At 34.3% G+C, this 25,173-nt stretch overlaps 1 protein-coding gene across 1 annotated transcript; it reads left to right on the top strand.

Moving 5' to 3' along the window:
• Positions 1-1,047: 1,047 nt before the first annotated feature.
• On the top strand, positions 1,048-24,840 carry LOC141333217 (monocarboxylate transporter 2-like). The gene is made up of 5 exons (XM_073838177.1): positions 1,048-1,137; positions 14,774-15,005; positions 20,991-21,134; positions 21,268-22,068; positions 24,563-24,840. The coding sequence occupies exons 2-5, from the start codon at positions 14,792-14,794 to the stop codon at positions 24,838-24,840; spliced, it is 1,437 nt and encodes a 478-aa protein (XP_073694278.1). The 5' UTR covers positions 1,048-1,137; positions 14,774-14,791.
• The last annotated feature ends 333 nt before the right edge of the window (positions 24,841-25,173 follow it).

Genomic DNA, 25,173 nt, shown 5'->3' with positions numbered 1-25,173 from the left:
CAACTTTAAAGGCGATTTTCTAGCTTTTATATGTAAATCTTAATTTTAAAAAAAATTGACCCTTATGGCTGGTTTTGTATTTTTATTAAAACACACACAGAGGCAGTTTAACCCAGTGACACACTGCCCTCAGGTGGCTGCAAACTAATAAACTATTAACTGAAATGACCAAAGGCAAAGCATTTTCTTCTTTCTGTTAGTAATGGGAACATTAGATAATTTCACTGACTCCATTATTGAATCTCGTTACATCACAATTCGATATCGTTCATCTGAGAAGAGTTAAATTACAATATATCGTTTTCAAATTTCACAATCCGATTATATGTGCAACGCAGCCAAATCTAATTCATGATAAACAGAAACGATTAAGTCGCCTGTCGAGTACCGAGTCATTTTATTCACTTGTCACATGACTGAAACAAAATGAAAAAAAAAAAAAACTTTCAAAATTTACTTATTTATTATATATCAATATATGTATGCAATAAGATTTTAAAATTGCATTAAAATAAATTGATTTTTTTTACGTTTTGGGTGTTCCCTATCTTGTGCTGTACACAAAAACAAAAAAACCCGCTTTTTTTCTCTAAGCTTTGTTGTCTTTACCTTTGGGTTATTTGGCAGAGGAACACGTTTACAACAAAGCCACATGTGAGAGAAATTTGTTTCTCCCTGCTGATTGTTTTAGTACAATAAGCCGCGGTAAGAGTTTTAGAAGAGGCGGATTCCAGACGCGCTCCGGGGCCAAATTTTTGTGTGACTGGAATAACAAACAAGAGTTGAGCTCGTCCTGCTCCCATACAGGACAAATATTACGCTATGACGACGTTGCAGACTGTCGGTTACCTCCCGGATATGACCCTCATTGATATTCAAAACGCCCACCGAGCGACACGCCTGCCTCGCAGCCAATCAGAGAGCGTCCGTTGGCGGCGCGTGACGCCGCGTCATTAATATTCATGAGCCAAGCCTCCGCCATAACGGAGCTCGTAAACCGCGCCCGCCGGCAAAAACGCGCGTGACGTCACCGCCGCCGTCCGCAGAGCGACTGATTCAAACGCAAGTGTGGAGCGTCTTTCCGCAGCAGCGGCTGAAGGTCAGAGAGACAGACAACACTGATAACCGGACCTGAAGGTAAACAGCCTTTTTAGATCATAACGGTATCTGATAATGATAATGATAATGATGGTATGTTTGTGGGACAGGAATGTCAACATTGTGCTGTCAAATGATAATGTGCATCATGTGCGTGTTGATACTCTATATTCAGATCTTTAGATATTCGCAGTTAATGCTGCAGAATAAAATAAGGTGATGAATATTAATGCATATTGACTGGTTGCATCCGGTCTGAATCCGCATCAGGCTGCTGTCAGTGCTCCGTCCCAGCATCCTGTGGGCCAAACACACAGAACAGAACCGCAGAGAGAGTGCCGCTTCTATATTTATCCGGGCTTTGATGCTGTAAGCGGGTTTGGCTGATCTGGGTCACTTCAGCTGCTGGACTCACATTATTCCAGCGGGTCATGTGACGCGTGGCTCTGTCTGTCATGTTCACTGTTAGATCACAGACACAGCCATGCAATACTGTATTATCTCTGTATGACGGATGCGCCTGACTCACGTCTGTTTGACTGGAATTACTCAGCTGACGTCCTCACAACATTTTAGAAGCTATGGAAGTGTTAGGACAAAACATTTTTGAACTAATGTTATCTTATGTCTTATAACTTTATTAATATGTGACCCTGGACCACAAAACCAGTCATAAGGGTCAGTTTTTGGAAATTGAGATTTATACATCATCTGAATAAATAAGATGAATGAATAAGCTTTCCATTAATGTATGGTTTTGGTATTTTTTTGAGGGTGCAAAAAAATCAAAATCATGAGAAAATCGCCTTTAAAGTTGTTCAAATGAACTTCTTAGCAATGCATATTACTGAATAAAAAATTAAGTTTGATATTTATTGTAGGAACTTTACAAAATGTCTTGATGGAACATGATCTTTACTTAATATCCTAATGATTTCTGGCTTAGAAGAATTGATAATTTGGCACATGCAATGTATTTTTTTTTATATCTGTGATACTTATGACTGCACTGTAAAAAATGAACATGAATTTAACGGTAAAAAACTGTAAAAATGCTACGGTAAAAACCTGTGAAATGGTTAACGGTAAGTTCCCCTTCTGTATACGGTGAAAAACTGTGTTGGACATTGCATGTAATTTTACGGTAGTATACTGTAAAACATAAAACATTGCTACTGTATTTTTTACAGTAAACTTCTGGCAACCAAGCCCGGATTAACCATACGGGCAACTGGGCAATTGCCCAGGGGCCCACGACATCTAAAGGGCCCAGGACAGCAAGTGCACGAGCAAAATAAATTGCCTTATGTTATTTATCTTATTTACACGAAGGCATGTCATTTCTGTCTCTACATAGTCGCGCGTTTACAATGTCTCCTCCGCGAAAACACGGACGTGATCGAGCGCTCCATTCATAAAAACGGAATTTACTATAGCGCGGGATACCACGGAATTCGTCGATTTTTGGGTTAATAAATCAAAAGTTGGTCTGTCACTTAATTCAAATCGCGATAGTGTATGTGAAAACTGAAATGCAAAAAGACCGTTTTAATATGAATGGTGGAGACGCGTTTTTTTTTTTTTACTACGCGCATACTGAAGCACGTGTGACGCTCACGGTAATTTTTTGCATTTGCACCTCACATGAACAGATAAACTCAATCTCCAAAACTGCTGTGAGTGTCACTTTTACCGTTTCATTTAAGAAAACTAGCATCATATCATACTGTACACACAGAAACTTCACGGCAACCTGTCAAAATAAAAGTACGGTTCAGCATGTAACAACAATATTAGTCTTGTATTCCTTTTGTACAGTATAATGTAGGTGTTTATATATTCCTATTTAAATAATTTACATAAAACAATATATATGATAAAAAAATAAATATTACAACAAGATTAACCACTTAATTGTAGAAAAAAATACTACAATTATTATTTAAACTGAATATAATTTTTCTTCCATGTATTGATTTTAACAGTAAACCTCTGTTTGTTTGCCAAAAATTAAAAGGGTTTATTTTTCATTTGATTAAAAATAAATAAATGTTTATGCTTTCATTTGATTATCAGAAAAATTAAAACACATTAAAAAAAAAAGCAAAAGATTTTTCAAAATATTAAAATAGAGAGTTTTGGACTTATTTTTCACTGAAATAAATGTTTTCGTTTTTACAACAAAGTAGGCTAAAGTACCGGGAAAAAAGTAACGTTGGCTACTGGCAAATGGTTTGAAGTGGTTGCTTAGCTATTCATTTTTTTGTGAAAATGGAGGATACTTCCCTCCCTCTCAATGTAGTGGGTCAATTTTACCAGATTATATTGTACAGATGCTGATGTGTTTTGTTTTCATAGCATCATATGTGAGTGAATGTCTTTGATAGGGGACATAGTAGTGCATTTGTAGTTCTATGAGCATTTAAATATTTGTAAATCAAAATATGATGACAGTTAGGATTTGAAGTATTGAGTATATTTACTGTATATTACAGTAATATATTCTATATTTGACCATATTATGGTGATCCTGGGGTTGTGATGATGGGGCCCTTGAATATTGTTGCCCAGGGTACAACAAAGTGTTAATCTGGCCCTGCTGGCAACCACAGCTGCCAAGATTTTACCGTAAATATTATGATTTTTTTTTTTTTTTTTACAGTGTGGTTTTGTGGTCCAGGGTCAAGTATTTGATATTCATTCCAATAGCGTTGAGCGAAAACATCCTTATGATGTTATGAATGTTTTCGGAAACGTTTTTGTAACCTTTAAATAACGTTCTAATCATCTAGAACCCAAATTTGTTACCCAACTAATAGCAAACGTTGTCAGAAGGTTTTCTCAAAGTTACGAACAAACATTCTTCCGGTAACCATCTAATCTGGTCTTTCAAAATGTTTTCACAACGTTAGCACAAAAACATAATTTTTAGTCTGACATTTTGTACTAATGATTTTTAAATGTAACAAAAAGTAATCCCTAGTCCCTTGTCATCCAAGATGTTCATGTCTTTTTTTCTTCAGTCGTAAAGAAATTCTGTTTTTTTTTTGAGGAAAACATTTCAGGAATGTTCTCCATATAGTGGACTTCTGGTGCCCTGAGTTTGAACTTCCAAAATGTAGTTTAAATGCAGCTTCAAACGACTCTAAACGATCCCAGCTGAGGAAGAAGAGTCTTATCTAGCAAAACAGTTATTTTCTAAAAAAAAAATCCAATTTATAAACTTTTAACCACAAATGCTCATCTTGTGTAGCTCTGTGTGAATTCCAGTTTAAGGCAGTTAGGGTATGTCTAAAAACTCCCATCTCTTTTTCTCCTCCAACTTCAAAATCGCCCTACATTGCTGTTTTACCATTTTTTTTTTTTTTTGTAAAGGGCATTTGATCTTTGCATGTTCACTTTGTAAACACTGGGTCGAATCTTCTACAGCGATGTAGGATGATTTTGAAGTTGGAGGAGCAAATGAGATGGGAGTTTTTTGACACACCCTAACTGTCATGAACGTAACACACAGAGTTGATACAGAGCTATACAAGACGAGCATTTGAGGTTAAAAAGTATATAATTTGTCCATTTTTTTGAAAATAACTGTTTTGCTAGATAAGACCCTTCTTCCTCAGCTGGGATCATTTAGAGCCCTTTAAAGCTACACTTAAACTGCATTTTGGAAGTTCAAACTCAGGGCACCATAGAAGTCCACCATATGGAGATTCCTTGAAATGTTTTCCTTAAAAAGCAATATCTTCATGACTAAAGAAAGAAAGACATGAACATCTTGGGCTGAGTAAATGATCTGTAAATTGCCATTCTGGAAGTGAACTAATCCTTTAATGTTTTAAAGAAGATCTGAACGGCGTGTTATTGTTCGCTGAGTACAGTCTGGATATCAACAGACAGAAACATTAAGCATGTGTGTTTCAATCCAGCCAAAAACTCCTGCTTTCTTTGTGTTCTGGTGAAGTTGAAACATCCCGCAGTGCATTACAGGAGACGCCCATCCTCAGTGTTTTGGGGCTTCACGTGGTCTAACACAAGGTTTGGATAAGGAGAAATGAGCATGCATGCTTTCACACACGCATTCAGGTGAGAATTCATGTGCCGCAGGAGTTTATGGAAGGTGCTGTGATTCCAGCGCTGCTATTTTTCCATGAGGAAACTGATGTCAGATGATCCCAGAACCCGACACACACCTACATCACACTATTATTATTAGTCTGCGGCTGACTTGTTTTCCAGTCAAATGCTTCAGAACACGTCATTAGAGAGTGTATAGCAAGTATTAATATGTTTTTCTCACTTTAAATATGAATGAATGCCATTTTGTGCGCAAATATGAGCAAATATGGGTCATTTAGGAACACTAGGTGAAAGGTCACGATTGTGACCCAGACTGATTATGACCGAAATCATTAACCCTGTAAACCTGAAATTGGAATAATCATCAGAAGTTGTTCATTTTAAAATTATTGAAGCTTTAAATGGACTAAATATAAAAATGGCTCTTTTTTGGCTCATATAGTCTGACCTAGTGAAAATATGGAGCATAAAACAGATCATTTTGGAGCAGATGCTGACATTTTTATGAGGAAATTCTTAAATCAATGAGATCTTTGCTTCATAAAATGAGGCAAATATCAGTGGTCGCTCTATATTTCCAGTAATATGCCTTAGTAAGATGAGATTGAAATGATTCAGACATATAATGCAATGCAATCCAATGACTGAGAGATGAACAAATAGATTTTTCCCACTTTAAAGATGAGAATGAATGCCATTTTGTGCACAAATATGAGCAAATATGGGTCATTTAGGAACACTAGGTGAAAGGTCATGATTGTGACCCAGACTGTATGATCGAAATAATTAACCCTGTAAACCTGAAATTGAAAATAATCATCAGAAGTTGTTCATTTTGAAAGTATTAAAGCTTTAAATGGACTAAATATAAAAATGGCTCTTTTATGGATTATATAGTCTGACCTAGTGAAAATATGGAGCATAAAACAGATCGCCGGTCGCTCTATATTTCCAATAATATGCCTTAGTAGGATGATATTGAAACGATTCAGACATATAATGCAATGCAATGCAATGACTGAGAGATGAACAAATAAATGTTCCTCAAAAAATGTGAGATGTTTTGCAGGCTCGGAAAGATCATACTTGAAAATCTGGAATCTGAGGGTGCAAAAAAATCTAAATATTGAGAAAGTTGTTCAAATTAAGTTCTTAGCAATGCATATTACTAAATAAAAAATTTCGTTTGATAATTATCGTAGGAAATTTGCTAAATATCTTGATGGAACATGATCTTTACTTAATATCCTAATGATTTTTGGTTTAAAAGAAGAATTGATCATTTTGACCCATGCAATGTATTTTTTACACCTGTGCTATTAAAGACTGGTTTTGTGGTCCAGGGTCACATATTTGATATTCATATTCTAATAACGTTGAGCGAAAACGTCCTTATACTTGAATGTTCTCTGAAACGTTTTTGTAACCTTTAAATAACGTTCTAATCATGTGACGTTGTCGGAAGGTTTTCTCACTTTATTCTGAGGAACAGTGAAAGTAAAGCTTCTGGAAACAAACGTTCCTCAAAAGCGGAAAAAATGATTCATGGAGAATCAAGTAAAGCCAATTTAATTTATTCTTGAAATTATTCTTAATAAAAATCCGATTTCACAGCAGGAAGATGGTGGACGTTTGTACAATTACACTAAAAGACCTTTTACTTGATTAAAACCTCGAATTCGTGTAGTACACAAAATTATGATCATGTTATGATACGGTAGCTTTATAGGCTTTTACCAGAGGAAAATCTGAGTAAATAAATATGATTTATTATCCAGACTATTAGTTTCCAGTGGCGTCTTGTCCTTTCTTTTGTGTACGTGTGTGAATTCTGTATGATATCTCAGATGTTTCTGAAGTGAAATATCAAACGAGAGGTGGAGACGTGACGGACGTCCGCTCACTTTCTCTCTCTCTCTCTCTCTGACGCTATTGTTTCTCTGAAGTCTCTTTCTTTGGGTGGGAAACTCTAGATCTTGTTTTTGAACTTTAGGTTTTTTGGCCTTCAAACACACACAGACCTTCAAAGTGACCTCGGGATCAGTCGGCAGGTCTTTCCTCTGATTCAAAGCTGATTTAAACAGCATACGTTCAGCTGATCTTATATCAACGCACCCATATTGTTGAAGATCAGAGGCGTTTCATGCTGATTTAATCTACTCCTCAGGAGTTTGATGAATTTAGTTCACAGTTGGGGATCGGATGCTGTTTGTGGCGCTTTAACCACCGCTGAGTTTGAACTTTAGCCTACAATGCGAAAAATCTGGTCTAGAAACCATTTATACTTAGAAATTGATAGCAAATTTCACAAACGGCATGTGACATATTGTATTATTATGATTATAATGATATTTTCTTTTTAACTGTAAATTCTTGCAATGTTTTCAAACTAAAACAATGAGAAAAATTAAGTTTTATATTTAAGATTTTTAATTTTTTAAACATTTCTCATTTTAACTTCAACTTGACGTAATAAAAAGTTAATCAAAACTATATAGAGATGTACCAAATAAAAACTAATAAAAATACACAACAAAATGACTAAAACTAAATCAAATTTCCATTTTCCAGTTTTCCTCTGAATTTTACATTTAAATTTAAATCGGATTTTAAAATCTTGCATTCAGGTTTTTTTCTTGCAATTCTGACTTTTTTAGATCTAGAATCTAGAAACCATTTTCACTTAGAAATTGATAGTAAATTTCATTGTGAAATTTTAAAATAGAAAGACTGAAATGGTATTTTCTTGTTGACTAAGTTCTTACAAGGTTCTTAAAGTAAAAAAGTTAGAACAATATATATTTTTTAATTTTTATATTTAGTATTTAAATTTTTTTTCTCATTTAACATTTTAATTTTAACTTTTAAAGTAGAATAACTGAAATGGTATTTTCTTCTTAACTGTAATTTCTTGCAATGTTTTCAAAGTAAAAAAATGAGAACAATTTTTTTTTTACATTTTTTATTTAAGATTTTACATTTTTTTTTTTTTTTTTTCTAAATCTTGATGTACTAAAAAATTAAACTATATAGAGGTATATAAAATATGCCAAAAATGCACAACAAAATGACTAAAACTAAATAAAATTTCCATTTTTCCATTTTTTTCTCAGAATTCTGATTTTAAAATTTTGCATCTTAGTTTGAATCTTTTTTTGGAATTCTGAGTTTAAATCTCACAATTAAATTTGTTTTCCTCAGAAATCGGACTTTAAATCGTGCAATTCTGACTTTTTTCTCCCAATTCTGACTTTTTTCTTGGAATTCTGAGTTTAAATCTAGAATGTAGAAACCATTTTCACTTGCAAATTGATAGTAAATTTCACAAACCATGAGTAAAACATTAAATTAAATGTAAAATTTTAAAGTAGAAAAACTGAAAGGGTATTTTCTTGTTAACTAAGTTCAAGGATCTCAATGTAAAAAAAAAAAAAAATTTATAATAAAAATTGTTTAATATTTTTAATTTTTTAACATTTCTCATTTTAACCCTCTGGGCCTCTTCGGTCATTTTTGACCGAAAAATTTTATGTTTTGAATTTTTAAAAATCGTAGCTTCATCAGAATGAGATGACACTTGGTGACTTTTGTTGCATTAGCTATGTGAGTACAAAAAAAAAATCAGTGACATGATTCGGATATGTTAAAGGGTCAAAAAAAAAAATAGTCACACTTGGCTCCTTCGCGGTCAAAAATGACCGACATAGGAAATGAATGGGAAATACGAAAAAATGTGATAATTCAGATAATCTTTTGGTAATACAAGCTACAAATGAGCAACTGTGCTGAAAAGAAGTGTTCAGCAAGCAAGGACTGACACTCTAAAATAACAAAAGTACAGAACTGACACACACGCGCACACACACGCGCGCACACACACACACAGACACACACACAGACACAAAGAAATAAGCAGAAAAACGCAAAACCTGATATTTATCCAATCAAAAAAATATCTAAACCTTGCCAAAATGTATCTTTTAGAATGTCTGAATATATTTCTAAATGCAAAGCCTAATAAAATGAAGAAAGAGTAAAAAGAAAAAAACAATAGGAATCCCAAAGCCCCTGTTTATATGTATATAGGGAGATACAGGAGTTTACATGGCATTACACAAGTTTTTATTTTTTATGCCACTAGATGGTGCAATTTTCACTTTAAAAAAATGGATTTTAAATGCTTTTACTCTATTTTAATGTGAAATGTTGTATTTATTGAAAAATAATAAATACATAATTAATTAAAAAATATAATATAAAATATAATTCTACTGGGAAAAAATTGCTCATTAAAACTGTATAAATATTGCATAGATTCACAAAAAATGCTCAAAATTCTAAATAATAATTACAAAATATTATTGAACAAAAATGTATTTAATTGATTTTCCTGAAGAAAAAAAAAAGTTACTTTTTAAGGCTTCGGTCACTTTTGACCGCGAGGGAGCCAAGTGTGACCCCTTAATGAGGAGGCCCAGAGGGTTGATCTTGACATACTAGAAAATTATCAAAACTATATAGAGATATGCTAAAAATGCCAAAACCACAACAAAATTACTAAAACTTTAAATAAAATCAAAAAGAAAGCGGAAAATATATAAGCTGATCCAAAATATGAATAAAAACTATAATAGTATACTAGAATAACATCGCTAGCTGGGTCTGTGTTCCCAGTCGCACTATGAAGAGTTAATAGCAGTGAAGTGAAGAAACTCTGTGCAGCGTTTAAGACGTGATCCGGACTGACTGAATTCTGGGAGTTTCAGCGGTTTCGCATGACCCTGAATGTCCTCGGCACAGTCTGCCAGTTTGGAAATATCAAACCAGGACAGTCTTAGACCTTGAAAACAGCCTGAGACACGCAATAGATTGACTGCGTCAGGTCTGTTTAATTTGTAAAGTGATTTTCACAATGCATGAAATATGATTGTGTCTGAATAGTGCTTTAGACAGCACAGAACAACTCCCTGAGACAACGTGTGTAATCGTTCAGCAGTAATGGAGACGTTGAACTGTAAAGAAAGCATGGTCTAAAGATGAGGAAGGCCGTCTCATTAAATATTCATGAGGCAGCACTCACCGCTTCAAACCACACCGCGACCTTGAAGCTCAAGGAAAATACAGACACAAGCGCTGAGACCTCAGACCTCTCAGAACGTCTCACTGCGTCTCATTTAGTGAACTCAAGTCTCCAGGTGTCAGGTAACAGCGTCACCTGAGTCTCTGCCGTCAGCCAATCACATCGCTGCATTATTAGTGCACTCGCCTCAGCTTCCAAGTGAATCAGAACTACAACAAAACTAAACTAAATCTTACAATTTAGATTTTTTTCTCAATTCTAACTTTAAATCTCACAAATCTGACTTTTTTCTCTGAATTTTGAGTTTAAATCTCACATTTCTATTTTTTTTCTTTGTTCTTTGAATTCTACATTTAAATCTTGCAATTCTGACTTTTTGAATTCTCAGTTTAAATCTTGCAATTAAAATTTTTTCCCTCAGAATTCTGAGTTTAAATCTCATATTTCAAATGTTTTTTTTCTTCTAAATCCTAAATTTAAATCATGCAAATCTGACTTTTTATGGAATTCTGAGTTTAAATCTCACAGTTCATTTTTTTTTCCTCGGAATTCTGAGTTTAAATCTCACATTTCTAATGTTTTTTCTCTAAATTCTAAATTTAAATCTTGCAATTCTGACTTTTTTCTTTGAATTCTCAGTTTAAATCTCGCAATTAATTTTTTTTCCCTCAGAATTCTGAGTTTAAATCTCATATTTCAAATGTTTTTTTCTTCTAAATCCTAAATTTAAATCATGCAAATCTGACTTTTTATGGAATTCTGAGTTTAAATCTCACAGTTCTGACTTTTTCCTTGGAATTCTGAGTTTAAATCTCACATTTCTAATGTTTTTTCTCTAAATTCTAAATTTAAATCTTGCAATTCTGACTTTTTCCCTCAGAATTCTGAGTTTAAATCTCATATTTCAAATGTTTTTTTTCTTCTAAATCCTAAATTTAAATCATGCAAATCTGACTTTTTATGGAATTCTGAGTTTAAATCTCACAGTTCATTTTTTTTTCCTCGGAATTCTGAGTTTAAATCTCATATTTCAAATGTTTTTTTCTTCTAAATCCTAAATTTAAATCATGCAAATCTGACTTTTTATGGAATTCTGAGTTTAAATCTCACAGTTCTGACTTTTTCCTTGGAATTCTGAGTTTAAATCTCACATTTCTAATGTTTTTTCTCTAAATTCTAAATTTAAATCTTGCAATTCTGACTTTTTCCCTCAGAATTCTGAGTTTAAATCTCATATTTCAAATGTTTTTTTTTCTTCTAAATCCTAAATTTAAATCATGCAAATCTGACTTTTTATGGAATTCTGAGTTTAAATCTCACAGTTCATTTTTTTTTCCTCGGAATTCTGAGTTTAAATCTCACATTTCTAATGTTTTTTCTCTAAATTCTAAATTTAAATCTTGCAATTCTGACTTTTTTCTTTGAATTCTCAGTTTAAATCTCGCAATTAAATTTTTTTCCCTCAGAATTCTGAGTTTAAATCTCATATTTCAAATGTTTTTTTCTTCTAAATCCTAAATTTAAATCATGCAAATCTGACTTTTTATGGAATTCTGAGTTTAAATCTCACAGTTCTGACTTTTTCCTTGGAATTCTGAGTTTAAATCTCACATTTCTAATGTTTTTTCTCTAAATTCTAAATTTAAATCTTGCAATTCTGACTTTTTCCCTCAGAATTCTGAGTTTAAATCTCATATTTCAAATGTTTTTTTTCTTCTAAATCCTAAATTTAAATCATGCAAATCTGACTTTTTATGGAATTCTGAGTTTAAATCTCACAGTTCATTTTTTTTTCCTCGGAATTCTGAGTTTAAATCTCACATTTCTAATGTTTTTTCTCTAAATTCTAAATTTAAATCTTGCAATTCTGACTTTTTTCTTTGAATTCTCAGTTTAAATCTCGCAATTAAATTTTTTTCCCTCAGAATTCTGAGTTTAAATCTCATATTTCAAATGTTTTTTTCTTCTAAATCCTAAATTTAAATCATGCAAATCTGACTTTTTATGGAATTCTGAGTTTAAATCTCACAGTTCTGACTTTTTCCTTGGAATTCTGAGTTTAAATCTCACATTTCTAATGTTTTTTCTCTAAATTCTAAATTTAAATCTTGCAATTCTGACTTTTTCCCTCTGAATTCTGAATTTAAATCTCACATTTCATATTTTTTTCCTCAGAATTGTACATTTAAATCTTGCAATTCTGAAGTTTAAATATGGTAATTCTATTTTTTTCCTCTGTATTCTGAATTCTGAGTTTAATTCTGACTTTTTTCTTGGTATTCTGACTTTAAGTCTCACAAATCTGACTTTTTTCCTTGAAATTATGAGTTTAAATATCACAGTTCAAATTTTTTCCTCAGAATTGAGAGTTTAATCTTGCAATTCTGACCCTTCCGACCAGTTCTGATTTTAAACTTTTTATTTGGAATTCTGAGTTTAAATCTTGAAGTTTAGGGGTTTTTTTAAAAAAGAAAAAAAAAAAAAGGCCTTTTTTTGCAATTTTATGCAACGTTTTAGCTTCTCACATCTCACAATTCTGACGTTTCTTCTCAGAATTGCAAAAAAAAAAAAAAAAAAGTTGAAATTGTCAGATAAAAGTTACAATTACCTTTTTATTTATTTTTTATTCCATGGCAGAAATGGGCTTTACTTTACAGTAGATGAGATTTATTCTGGCACGTTTGCTGTAGTCACAACATGAACAAAGTCACTTAGAAGCACATTGTTTGGTACTTTGAAATATAAGTAAAATAATTGATGTCAGCATGCGGTGATATCGCTTACAATAACTTTGCAGGAAGGTTATTTGGATTTGAAGAGCACAGCTAAAAACAAAAGCTTATCTTACACAGGACTTTAGTTCAGGGGTGTTAACATCACATGACGCTGTGTTCTCTATGTATGTATGTGTGTGTGTGTGTGTGTGTGTGTGTGTTTCTGACACGTTTGGCTTCAGAACTGAAAAATCACATGATAAGAATCACTCCAGTTTTGTTTGGTTTGTAAACAATGACTTAGTTACGTCCGTAGCCCCGCCCACATTTCCATGAACTCAAGCAGCAGGAGGCGGATCCCAAAGGGAACCGGAGGCGGGGCTTTATATCAGTGACTGACAGCTGTAAACACTGTCGCCGGGGCGATTACTTGTGTTGTGTCAGTGACCCTGAATGGCCTCTAATCTCCTAAATCTCACACACACTGCGTGATTTGGATGTGAAAGTCAAGATCTCAACAGAATCAGCAACAGAGAGAGAGTGAGAGAGTTTAGGTGAGTTATGAAATACACTATATGAAAGGAAAAACAGACCAATCACAATTTAATATGCAAATAAATGCCAAAAGTGGATTATGAAGCTGTGAAAAAGACGCTGCACATCTTAGATTAAAAGTCTAGATATCATGCAAGATTGTTTCCGCCATGGGGTAAAAAAAAATAAAAAGGTATTTGAGATTTTTGTTTCACAATTTTGACTTTTTTTTCTCAGAATTTGGCATTTATATCTGTTTTTTTGATTCAGAGATTTACATATATATATATTGCACAGCTCAATATAATGCTGGATAGAGATAGATATACATCAGTATATTTTTTCTATATTATTGTACATTAAAATTAAATTTATATATTTAATTAAAGTTGAATTTTTAGAATCATTACTCTTCAACAGTCTTCAGTGTCACATGATTCTTCAAAAATCATTCTAATATGCTGATTTATTCTTAATGTTGAAAACAGTTGTGCTGCTTAAAAAGAACAGCATTTCTTTAAAATAGAAAGGTTTTCTTACAATATACAATTTTTGTTCTTTATTTTTTTGAAAGAAATTAATACTTTTACTCAGCTAGGATGTGTTAAACTGATGAAAAGCGATAGTATAGATTCACATTGTTAGAAAAGATTTATTTTTGAATAAATGCTATTCTTCTGAACTTGTTATTCAAACAATCCTATGTTTCCAGCCGATGAAAATTCAGCTTTGCATCACAGAAATGAATTATATTTTAATGCATATTAAAATAAAAACTATTATTTTATATTGTAATAACATTTTGCAATATAACCATTTGTTTCCGGTATTTTTAAATGCAGCCTTGATGAGCAGAAGAGTCTTTGAGCAGTAGTGTACATTATAGCTTTCTGTAAAGCCGTTTGTAAAATGTGCCATACAAATAAATGTGGATTTTAGTGCAGCTAAAGGCGTGAAAAGCACTTATTTTGTCTCCTGAACTCTCTTTATGTCTCTGGTGTTAATTAGCAGTCATTTCCAGACTGCTTCCACCCAGAGCGGCTATATCTGCTCTCTCTATCTGCCCACCAGAGACTAAAAACAGCATCCAGTGTCATTTCCACAGGACTACAGTAAAAACGGCCTGTTTCCAGACAGGTTTCCTAAACACTCCCTCTCATCTCTGATTGGTCAGTTAAACAGATAGACCCCGCCCCACACTCACATCATTGAATGTGACAGCTGTAAATCTCAGTCTAACGGCGTGTTCTGGTCTCCGTCTGTCCTGCAGTGATATCCAGGGCTCAAGATGCCTCCTCCTGTCGGACCGCCAGCCGTCCCGCCTCCAGACGGTGGGTGGGGCTGGGCTGTGGTGGGCGGGGCCTTCATCTCCATCGGATTCTCTTACGCCTTCCCGAAGGCCACAACTGTGTTCTTCAAAGACATCCAGAGGATCTTCAACGCCTCGTACAGTCAGGTGGCCTGGATCTCCTCCATCATGCTGGCCGTCATGTACGCTGGAGGTATGAATCCGAAAAAATAAAATGTGTCACAGTTTTCACAAAAATATATATATTTTTTAACATTGATAAAAATCAAAAATGTGCAAATGTTTCTTGAGCAGCAAATTTGCATATTAGAATGATTTCTGAAGCATCGTGTGTCTGAAGACTGCAGTAATGATGCTGAAAATTCAGCTGTGCATCACAGAAATAAATTACATTTTAACAGATATTCACATAGAAAACAGCTGTTTTAAACTATAATAGTATTTCACTTTTTTATGGTATTTTCTAATCAAATAAAATGTTGGAAATCAGCATATTAGAATGATTTCTGAAGCATGATCTAAAGACTGCAGTAATGATGCTGAAAAGTCAGCTTTGCATCACAGAAATAAATTAAATTTTAATACTGAGTCACAGAAAACAGCTGTTTTAAACTATAACATTTCACTTTTTTACTGTTTTTTTTCTAATCAAATAAATGCAAGAAATCAGCATATTAGAATGATTTCTGAAGCATCAAGACTGCATTAATGATGCTGAAAATTCAGCTGTGCATCACAGAAATAAATTACATTTTAACAGATATTCACATAGAAAACAGGTGTTTTAAACTATAATAGTATTTCACTTTTTTATGGTATTTTCTAATCAAATAAAATGTAGGAAATCAGCATATTAGAATGATTTCTGAAGCATCAAGACTGCATTAATGATGCTGAAAATTCAGCTTTACATCACAGAAATAAATTAAATTTTAATATTGAGTCACAGAAAACAGCTGTTTTAAACTATAACATTTCACTTTTTTACTGTTTTTTTCTAATCAAATAAATGCAAGAAATCAGCATATTAGAATGATTTCTGAAGCATCAAGACTGCATTAATGATGCTGAAAATTCAGCTTTACATCACAGAAATAAATTACATTTTAACAGATATTCACATAGAAAACAGCTGTATTAAACTATAATAGTATTTCACTTTTTTATGGTATTTTCTAATCAAATAAAATGTAGGAAATCAGCATATTAGAATGATTTCTGAAGCATCAAGACTGCATTAATGATGCTGAAAATTCAGCTTTGCATCACAGAAATAAATTACATTTTAATACTGAGTCACAGAAAACAGCTGTTTTAAACTATAACATTTCACTTTTTTACTGTTTTTTTCTAATCAAATAAAATGTAGGAAATCAGCATATTAGAATGATTTCTGAAGCATGGTCTAAAGACTGCATTAATGATGCTGAAAATTCAGCTTTACATCACAGAAATAAATTACATTTTAATATTGAGTCACAGAAAACAGCTGTTTTAAACTATAATAATATTTAACTTTTTTACTGTATTTTCTAATCAAATAAAATGATTTCTGAAGCATCATGTGATCTGAAGACCTCAGTAATGATGCTGAAAATTCAGCTGTGCATCACAGAAATAAATGTCATTTTAACATTGATTCACATAGAAAACAGCTGTTTGAAATTGCAATACTATTTCAGATTTTGCACAGTTTTTACTGTACTTTTGATCAAATGTCATTGAGTTTATAAAGGATTAACCTGTTTTGGCATCACATAAAGGTCGTGTCATCACACTATAGCAGCCGCGTTTGTCACGTCTTTAAAAACCACTTTCGATTCACGTCGAATGAAATTCATGACTGGGTTGATTAAATGAACCCCTCTGTTTAACATTAAACACACGGCGTCACACGTCATGCAGCTCTCTCCGAAATTAAATCAGCATGTTTTATTATGAACAAGCATGAACATGCAGATCTGACCTTAACATGCTGCAGAACACACACACACTCAGCTGTGCTTCTTATTTAACACTGGAAATCATTAGTGAAAGCAAAAATCCCATGATGCATCTGCATTATAAGACTTGAAGTAAAAGGTTCCACCTCAGAGAATGTCGTTTCTCTTGTCTTGCTCTTAAAACGCCTCTTGGCTCAAGATCAATGACTCTAATCCACTTTACCCTCGAGACACGTGTGTGTGTGTGTGTGTGTGTGTGTGTGTGTGTGTGTGTGTGTGTGTGTGTGTGTGTGTGTGTGTGTGTGTGTGTGTGTGTGTGTGTGTGTGTGTGTGTGTGTGTGTGTGTGAACTTGAGCTGCATTATAGAGGACAGATATCAGTTCAGTCCTGTAACCCACACCACACACCCACACGCATTTGCATTTTTAAAGAAATTATTACTTTTATACACCAAGGAGTGATAATAAAGACATTTATAAAGTTATACAGTGCTACTAATATAAATGTTTCTTGAGCAGCAAATCAGTATATTAGAATGATTTGAGAAGACTGCAGTAATGACGCTTAAAATTCAGCTTTGACTCACAGAAATAAATTACATTTTAACAGATATTCATATAGAAAACATGTTTTTTAAATTCTAATAATATCTCATAATTTTTACTGTTTTTATCAAATAAATGCAGCTTTTTTGTTTTCTTTAAGAAAGATAAAACCTCTGACCAAAAACAAATGTTTGAACAGTACTAAAGAACCAAAGCAAAATCATGTTTATCAAACAGTCCGATAAGAATACTATTGTATTTATGTTTTATTCTGTGTTTACGCCTGCATATGTCTGTATCAGGGTGAGAACAGGGCACTTTCACTGTTTTCACTCAACCACACTAATATAAACACATACAATGTATTGTTCTTTAAAAAGGTCTCTTCAAGGCTCTATTTATTTGATAAAAAAATACAGAAAAAACTGTAATATTGCAAAATGTTATTACAATATAAAATAATGTTTTTTATTTTAATATACTTATTAAAATATAATTTATTTCTATGCTGCAAAGCCGAATTTTCATCAGCTGATACTCCAGTAAGTGTCACACCATCCTTCAGAAATAATTCTAATATGCTGATTTGTTATTAGAATTATCAATGTTGGAAACAGGATTCTTTGATAAATAAAACGAGTTAAAAAGAAGCGAATTGATTCGAAATATAAATCTTTTCTAACAATGTATATCTATGTGATCACTTTTTATTAATTTAACACATCCTTGGTAAATAAAAGTAGTAATTTCTTTCAAAAAAAAAATAAAAATTACTGACCCCAAACTTTTGAACAGTAGTGTATATTGTTAGAAAATGCCTTTTTATTTTAAATAAATGCTGTTCTTTTAAACCTTTTATTGATCAAAGAATCCTTAAAAAAAAAAAATCACAGGTTCCAAAAAAAATTAAGCAGCACAACTGTTTCCAACGTTGATAATAAATCAGTATATTGAAATTATTTCTAAAGGATCGTGTGACACCAAAAACTGGAGTAATGATGCTGAAAATTCAGCTTTGTGTCACAGGAATAAATTATATTTTAAAATATATTCACATAGAAAATGGTTATTTTGAATTGAAATAATATTTCAGAATTTGACAATTTTTTCTGTATTTTTGATCAAGTAAATGCAGCTTTGATGAGCAGAAGAAACGTCTTTAAGAACTATTAAAAATCTTACTGATCCCAAACTTTTGAGCGGCAGTGCACTATCAGATCTATTCATCCACAATGCTTCTGTTCAGCTCTAGAGTGAGCCGGGGCCGTGACACTGTGTGTGCTTTCACGCTAAGGATCATGGGAAGGCTGTGTGACCGCATGTTAATGAGATCTGCCCTCCAGCTCAGGAGCCCGAGACGCTTTATGAGCTAAATTAAGCTCCGCTCTGACCTGATTTTAACGACAAACACACACCTGATGATCTACAACCCTCTCTTTAGATGTTCTTTCACAGAACGTCATCTTAAAAGCTTATGATGCGAACAAAACAACTCCTAAAATAGTCTGTTTATTATTTACTCCTCAGAACAGAATTAGTTTCACTCACTTCACTGACACTGTGCTCTTCATGTGACTTCATTCTTTCTAATGAGGATGTTTTTCTATCAGCACTGGAGTGTTTGCATTGATCCAGGATTGATTACATGCATACAATATAAAAAAATAAATAATCAAATTTCATCTCGTTGCCAGGAAAACATTTCCAATTTAATTTAGATATAATGTGATGTACTAAAATAACTAAAACTATACAGACATTTTGTAAAAAAAACAAAAAACAAAACAAAACAAAACTGAACTAGATCAAAAAGTTTGTCAAAACAAACTTCATGTTTGCTTGAGAAAGCCTAGCTTGTAAGTTTAAAGCAGCTGTAAAAACGTATAATTGTGAACTCTATATAGATAGATTAGATGATTAGCATGTTTCTAGGCTGACTAGCAATTTGCTAACATCTTTCTATCATGATTATCAAGTTGCTAGCATGTTGTAGGCTGACTAGCAAGTTATTAGCATGTTTCTAGCATGATTAGCAAGCTACTAGCATGTTGCTAGCATTTTTCTAGCATAGCATAATTAGCGAGTTGCTAGCATATTTCTGGAATGATTATCGAGTTGCTAACATGTTTCTATCATGATTATCATGTTGCTAGCATGTTGTAGGCTGACTAGCAAGTTATTAGCATGTTTCTAGCATGGTTAGCAAGCTACTAGCATGTTGCTAGCATGTTTCTATCATAGCATAATTAGCGAGTTGCTAGCTTGTTTCTAGCATGATTTACAAGTTTGTAGCATGTTTCTAGCATAGCATGATTAACAAGTTGCTAGCACGTTTCTAGCATGTTTCTAGGCTGACTAGCAAGTTGCTAGCATGTTATTAGCATATTTCTGGAATGATTAACAAGTTGCTAACATCTTTTTAACATGATTATCAAGTTGCTAGCATGTTGTAGGCTGACTCAAGTTATTAGCATGTTTCTAGCATGATTAGCAAGCTACTAGCATGTTGCTAGCATGTTTCTAGCATAGCATAATTAGCGAGTTGCTAGCATTTTTCTGGAATGATTATCGAGTTGCTAACATGTTTCTATCATGATTATCATGTTGCTAGCATGTTGTAGGCTGACTAGCAAGTTATTAGCATGTTTCTAGCATGTTTCTAGGCTGACTAGCAAGTTGCTAGCATGTTTCTAGGCTGACTAGCAAGTTATTAGCATGTTTCTAGCATGGTTAGCAAGCTACTAGCATGTTGCTAGCATGTTTCTAGCATAGCATAATTAACGAGTTGCTAGCATTTTTCTAGCATGATTAGCAAGTTTGTAGCATGTTTCTAGCATAGCATGATTAACAAGTTGCTAGCACGTTTCTAGCATGTTTCTAGGCTGACTAGCAAGTTGCTAGCATGTTTCTAGGCTGACTAGCAAGTTATTAGCATGTTTCTAGCATTGGTTAGCAAGCTACTAGCATGTTGCTAGCATGTTTCTAGCATAGCATAATTAGCGAGTTGCTAGCATTTTTCTAGCATGATTAGCAAGTTTGTAGCATGTTTCTAGCATAGCATGATTAACAAGTTGCTAGCACGTTTCTAGCATGTTTCTAGGCTGACTAGCAAGTTGCTAGCATGTTTCTAGGCTGACTAGCATGTTATTAACATATTTCTGGAATGATTAACGAGTTGCTAACATCTTTCTATCATGATTATCAAGTTGTTAGCATGTTGTAGGCTGACTATCAAGTTATTAGCATGTTTCTAGCATGATTAGCAAGCTACTAGCATGTTGCTAGCATGTTTCTAGCATAGCATAATTAACGAGTCGCTAGCATATTTCTGAAATGATTATAGAGTTGCTAACATCTTTCTAACATGATTATCAAGTTGCTAGCATGTTGTAGGCTGACTATCAAGTTATTAGCATGTTTCTAGCATGGTTAGCAAGCTACTAGCATGTTGCTAGCATGTTTCTAACATAGCATAATTAGCGAATTGCTAGCATGTTTCTAGCATGATTAGCAAGTTTGTAGCATGTTTCTAGCATATCATAATTAGCAAGTTGCTAGCACGTTTCTAACATGTTTCTAGGCTGATTAGCAAGTTACTAGCATGACATTAGCATGTGGCTAGGCTTGGCTAGAGAGTGAATAACTCTGGCTGTTCAGTATTGATCTGGTTGTTTCTGGTTTGTGTTTCAGGTCCTATCAGCAGTATTCTGGTGAACGCATACGGCTGTCGTCCCGTCATGATTTTTGGCGGTTTTCTCTGCGCCATCGGGATGATCAGCGCCTCCTTCTGCAACAACGTGGTGCAGCTCTACATCTGCATCGGCGTCATCGGAGGTCAGTATGTGTCCGTAATGCTCACAGACGTACGAACGAACCCATATTTTGAGCGGGAGGGTTATGAGCTCATTGCGTTCGGAAGTCAGCCAGTATCCCACAATGCCTTCTGCCGTCTCGTTTCCTCTCGCAGGCTTCGGTCTGGCCTTCAACCTGCAGCCGGCGCTCACCATGATCGGGAGGTACTTCTACAAGAAGCGTCCCATCGCTAACGGCTTGGCCATGGCCGGCAGTCCCGTGTTCCTCAGCACGCTGGCGCCGCTCAACCAGTATCTGATCAACGAGTACGGATGGAGAGGAAGCTTCCTGATCCTCGGCGGGCTCCTGCTCAACTGCTGCGTGGCCGGATCGCTCATGAGGCCCCTGGTGGCCCCGCCCAACCAAGCCAAAGCGGTGGCTCCGGCGCCTCCTCCGGCGGTCAAGACGGAGAAAACCACGGCCTGGCAGACGGTCAACAAATACCTGGATCTGTCTCTCTTCAAGCACCGCGGCTTCCTCATCTACCTGTCGGGAAACGTCATCATGTTCCTGGGCTTCTTCGCGCCCATCGTCTTCCTGTCGTCGTACGCCAAAGACAACGGCGTGGACGAGTATCAGGCGGCCTTCCTGCTCTCCATCCTGGCCTTCGTGGACATGATCGCTCGGCCCTCCATGGGCCTGCTGGCCAACTCTCGCTGGATTAGGCCCCGGATCCAGTACTTCTTCAGCTTCGCGGTGCTGTATAACGGCGTGTGTCATCTGCTGTGTCCGCTGGTGGAGAGCTACAGGGGGATGGTGGTGTACGCCGTCTTCTTCGGCTTCGCCTTCGGTATGGTGAGCGCCGTCCTCTTCGAGACGCTGATGGATCTGGTGGGAGCGCAGAGGTTCTCCAGCGCCGTGGGGCTCACCACCATCGTGGAGTGCTGTCCGGTTCTCATTGGACCGCCACTAGCAGGTAATAACAAAGTGAATATAAATGTAAATATTAAATCAGAAACAAACAAAATTAGAAATACTTAAAATTATGAACATTAAAAAAATTATTATTAAATACAAAAAAAACCTTACATATACTGCAAATTACTACAATTAAAATGAAATGGGCTAAAATTAAAAAGTAAATATTAAATGATTTCATTAAAAAAAAAAAAAATGCTGTTGGTAGATAATAAAACATGATATAAAATGTTAATGTAAATATTACATGAAAAACTAAAAATTACTAAAATTAAAAAAAGTAAAATAAACAAATGTCTCATTAGATTACCACTGGCGGTAATAACACAAAATATGAATATTAGATAAAAAATGTATAAATAAATATGAAATAAAAATACATATTTGATGCTCATTGGATGCTCAGGTAAGATAAAATAAAATATAAATATAAAATTTTAAATTTAAAAAATGTAATCAAATTAAAATAAAAAAAATTAAATAAAAATGTCCAGTGGTTATCAGACCACTGCTGGCAGGTAATAAAGTAAGTTAATATATGAACATTTGATGAAAAACGTAACTAAAAATAAATAAATAAATAAAATGTAGAAAGACTAAAGTCCTTAAATTATAAATTAAGGGAAATAATATTTAAAAGAACAAAAACTAACAAAAATTCAAAAAGCACATCAAGATTAATAAAATTAACTTAAACAATAAAACTACTTTTTTTGTTATTTGTAAATTTTTATATATATATATATATATATATATATATATATATATATATATATATATATAATAAAATTTAAAAATTATTTCAGCTAGTTAAAGTTTAACTTGAGGTACTAAAATATAACAAAAATAAAGACATTTAAAAATAGCAATAAAAATAACTAAACTAAATAACTAAAATTAAAAATTAAAAAGAAAACATGAAACAAAAACTAAAAACTAAAAACTATTTCAAAATATTAATTAATAACTACTAAACGAAAATTAGAAATACTGTAAATTAAAACAGAAACTGAAAATATAAAAATAAAAGCTAATTAAAAATGTATCAAATAAGTACTAAACCAAAATAACTGGTCATCTGTTTCTCCAATCTCAAAAAGTCTTACTAAGACTTAAAATCACTAAATGATCACATTCACATTTCTTTTATTGTCTTTCCCTTTGTTTTTATTTCTAAACGCTCTTTTTGAACAAGTGCTACAGAATATATTCCTTTGATACATACCTATATGTGACCCTGGACCACAAAAACAGTCCTAAGGGTCAGTTTTGTGAAAATGAGATCTGAAAGCTTGATGAAAATTAATGTATGGTCTGTTAGGATAGTAAAATATTTGGCTGAGATAAAACTATTTAAAAATCTGGAATCTGAGGGTGCAAAAATCTAAATATTGAGAAAATTGCCTTTAAAGTTGTGCAAATGAAGCTCCTAGCAATGCATATTACTAATCAAAAGATATATTTACGACAGGAAATTTTACAACGTATCTTCATAGAACATGATCTTTACTTAATAGCCTAATGATTTTTGGCATAAAAGAAAAATCAATAATTTTGACCCATACAATGTATTTTTGGCTATTGCTACAAATAAACCCGTGCTATTTAAGACTTTTGTGCTCCAGAGTCACATATACAGTGCCTTGCATTTTTGTCACATTTAGTTTTGTTGCAGCATTATGTTAAACTGCTTTAAATGAGTTTTCCCCCACATCAGTTTACACTCCATACTCCATAATAATGACAAAGCACAAACCAGATTTGCAAATTTTACAGATGCATTAAAAATCAAACACTGAAGTAAGTAGATTGCATAAGTATTCATACCCTTAACTCAGTCCATAGTTGAAGCACCTTTACAGCCTCAAGTGTTTTTGGGTCTGATGTGACCATCTTTGCACATCTGCATTTGGCAATTATCTGCCATTCTTTGCCTCAGCTTTTCACCTCTCCATCTCTGTCAGCTTGGACATTTTCTAGAGTCCTAGTTGTTCCAATCGTCTTCCATTATGGAGAATGCTTCTGTCAACCTTCAATGCAGCAGATTTGTTTCTGAACTCTTCTCTAGATCATCGCCTTAACACAAGTCTGTCACTGAGCTCTACAGGCAGTTATCTTGGTTTTTGCTCTGATCTGCATTTTCAGCTGTTAGACCTTTTCTGAGAGGTGTGTGTCTTTCTAAATCAGACTCATTCAAATGAATTTGCCACAGTTTAACTCCACTCCAAGTGTAGGAACATCTAGAAGCGATACGAATGCTCCTGAGATACATTTCCAGTGTCCCAGAAAAGGGTGTGAATACTTATGCAACAGGATCTTTAAAGCTTTTTATATGTAATAAATTTGCAAAGTTGTTTAATTTAAAGCAGTTTAACATAATGCTGCAACAAAACAAAACGTGAAAAAAAAATGAATGCAAGGCACTGTATCTGTAACTGTGTCTGTAATCCTGGCAGATGCTGGATTGATTAATGCACGGCATTGATTTGCAGGGAAGTTAGTGGACATCACAAAGAACTACAAGTACATGTACCTGTGCTGCGGATCTGTGGTGGTCTTGTCCAGCATCTGGCTCTTCATCGGCAACTTCATCAACTACCGGCTGCTGGACCAAGAGCGCAAGCAAGAAGAGATGTATAAATGCGCCGACCGCGAGGAGAAGGACCAGACGGAGACCAACGCAGAAGCAGACACGGACGCAGACGCCGAAGCGGCGCAGCAGCTCTGCGAGAACAAAGACGACGTCACGCAGCGCGAAACCAACATCTGAGCGCCTATGCAAACAGTGCACTCTGAAGACACTGCCAAAGTCAACCGGTCACGTTTAGAGGCTTTATTAGACGGCCAAATCAGCAGAGCTCTAGACATAAACGCGCACTTTGATATAGACGGCCTTTATAGCTTGGTATGGGTCATTTGTCGTGTCTCAGGTTCAGCAAACGTCTCTATTTGACAGCCAAACGCCAGACGTCCAGCTCGTCCCGTCCATTTTGGTGTATAAAGCAGTTGACGCCTGTAATCTGAATGTAAATCGGAGTGTGATCCTGATGTTTTTAGGGCCTGACCAAAATCACTTCTGAGGATCTAGAGCTTGGAGCAATAT

Source organism: Garra rufa, chromosome 4 (genome assembly GCF_049309525.1).
Source record: "Garra rufa chromosome 4, GarRuf1.0, whole genome shotgun sequence".
Taxonomy (NCBI): Eukaryota; Metazoa; Chordata; class Actinopteri; order Cypriniformes; family Cyprinidae; genus Garra; species Garra rufa.
This window is presented reverse-complemented; position numbering and strand designations above follow the sequence as displayed.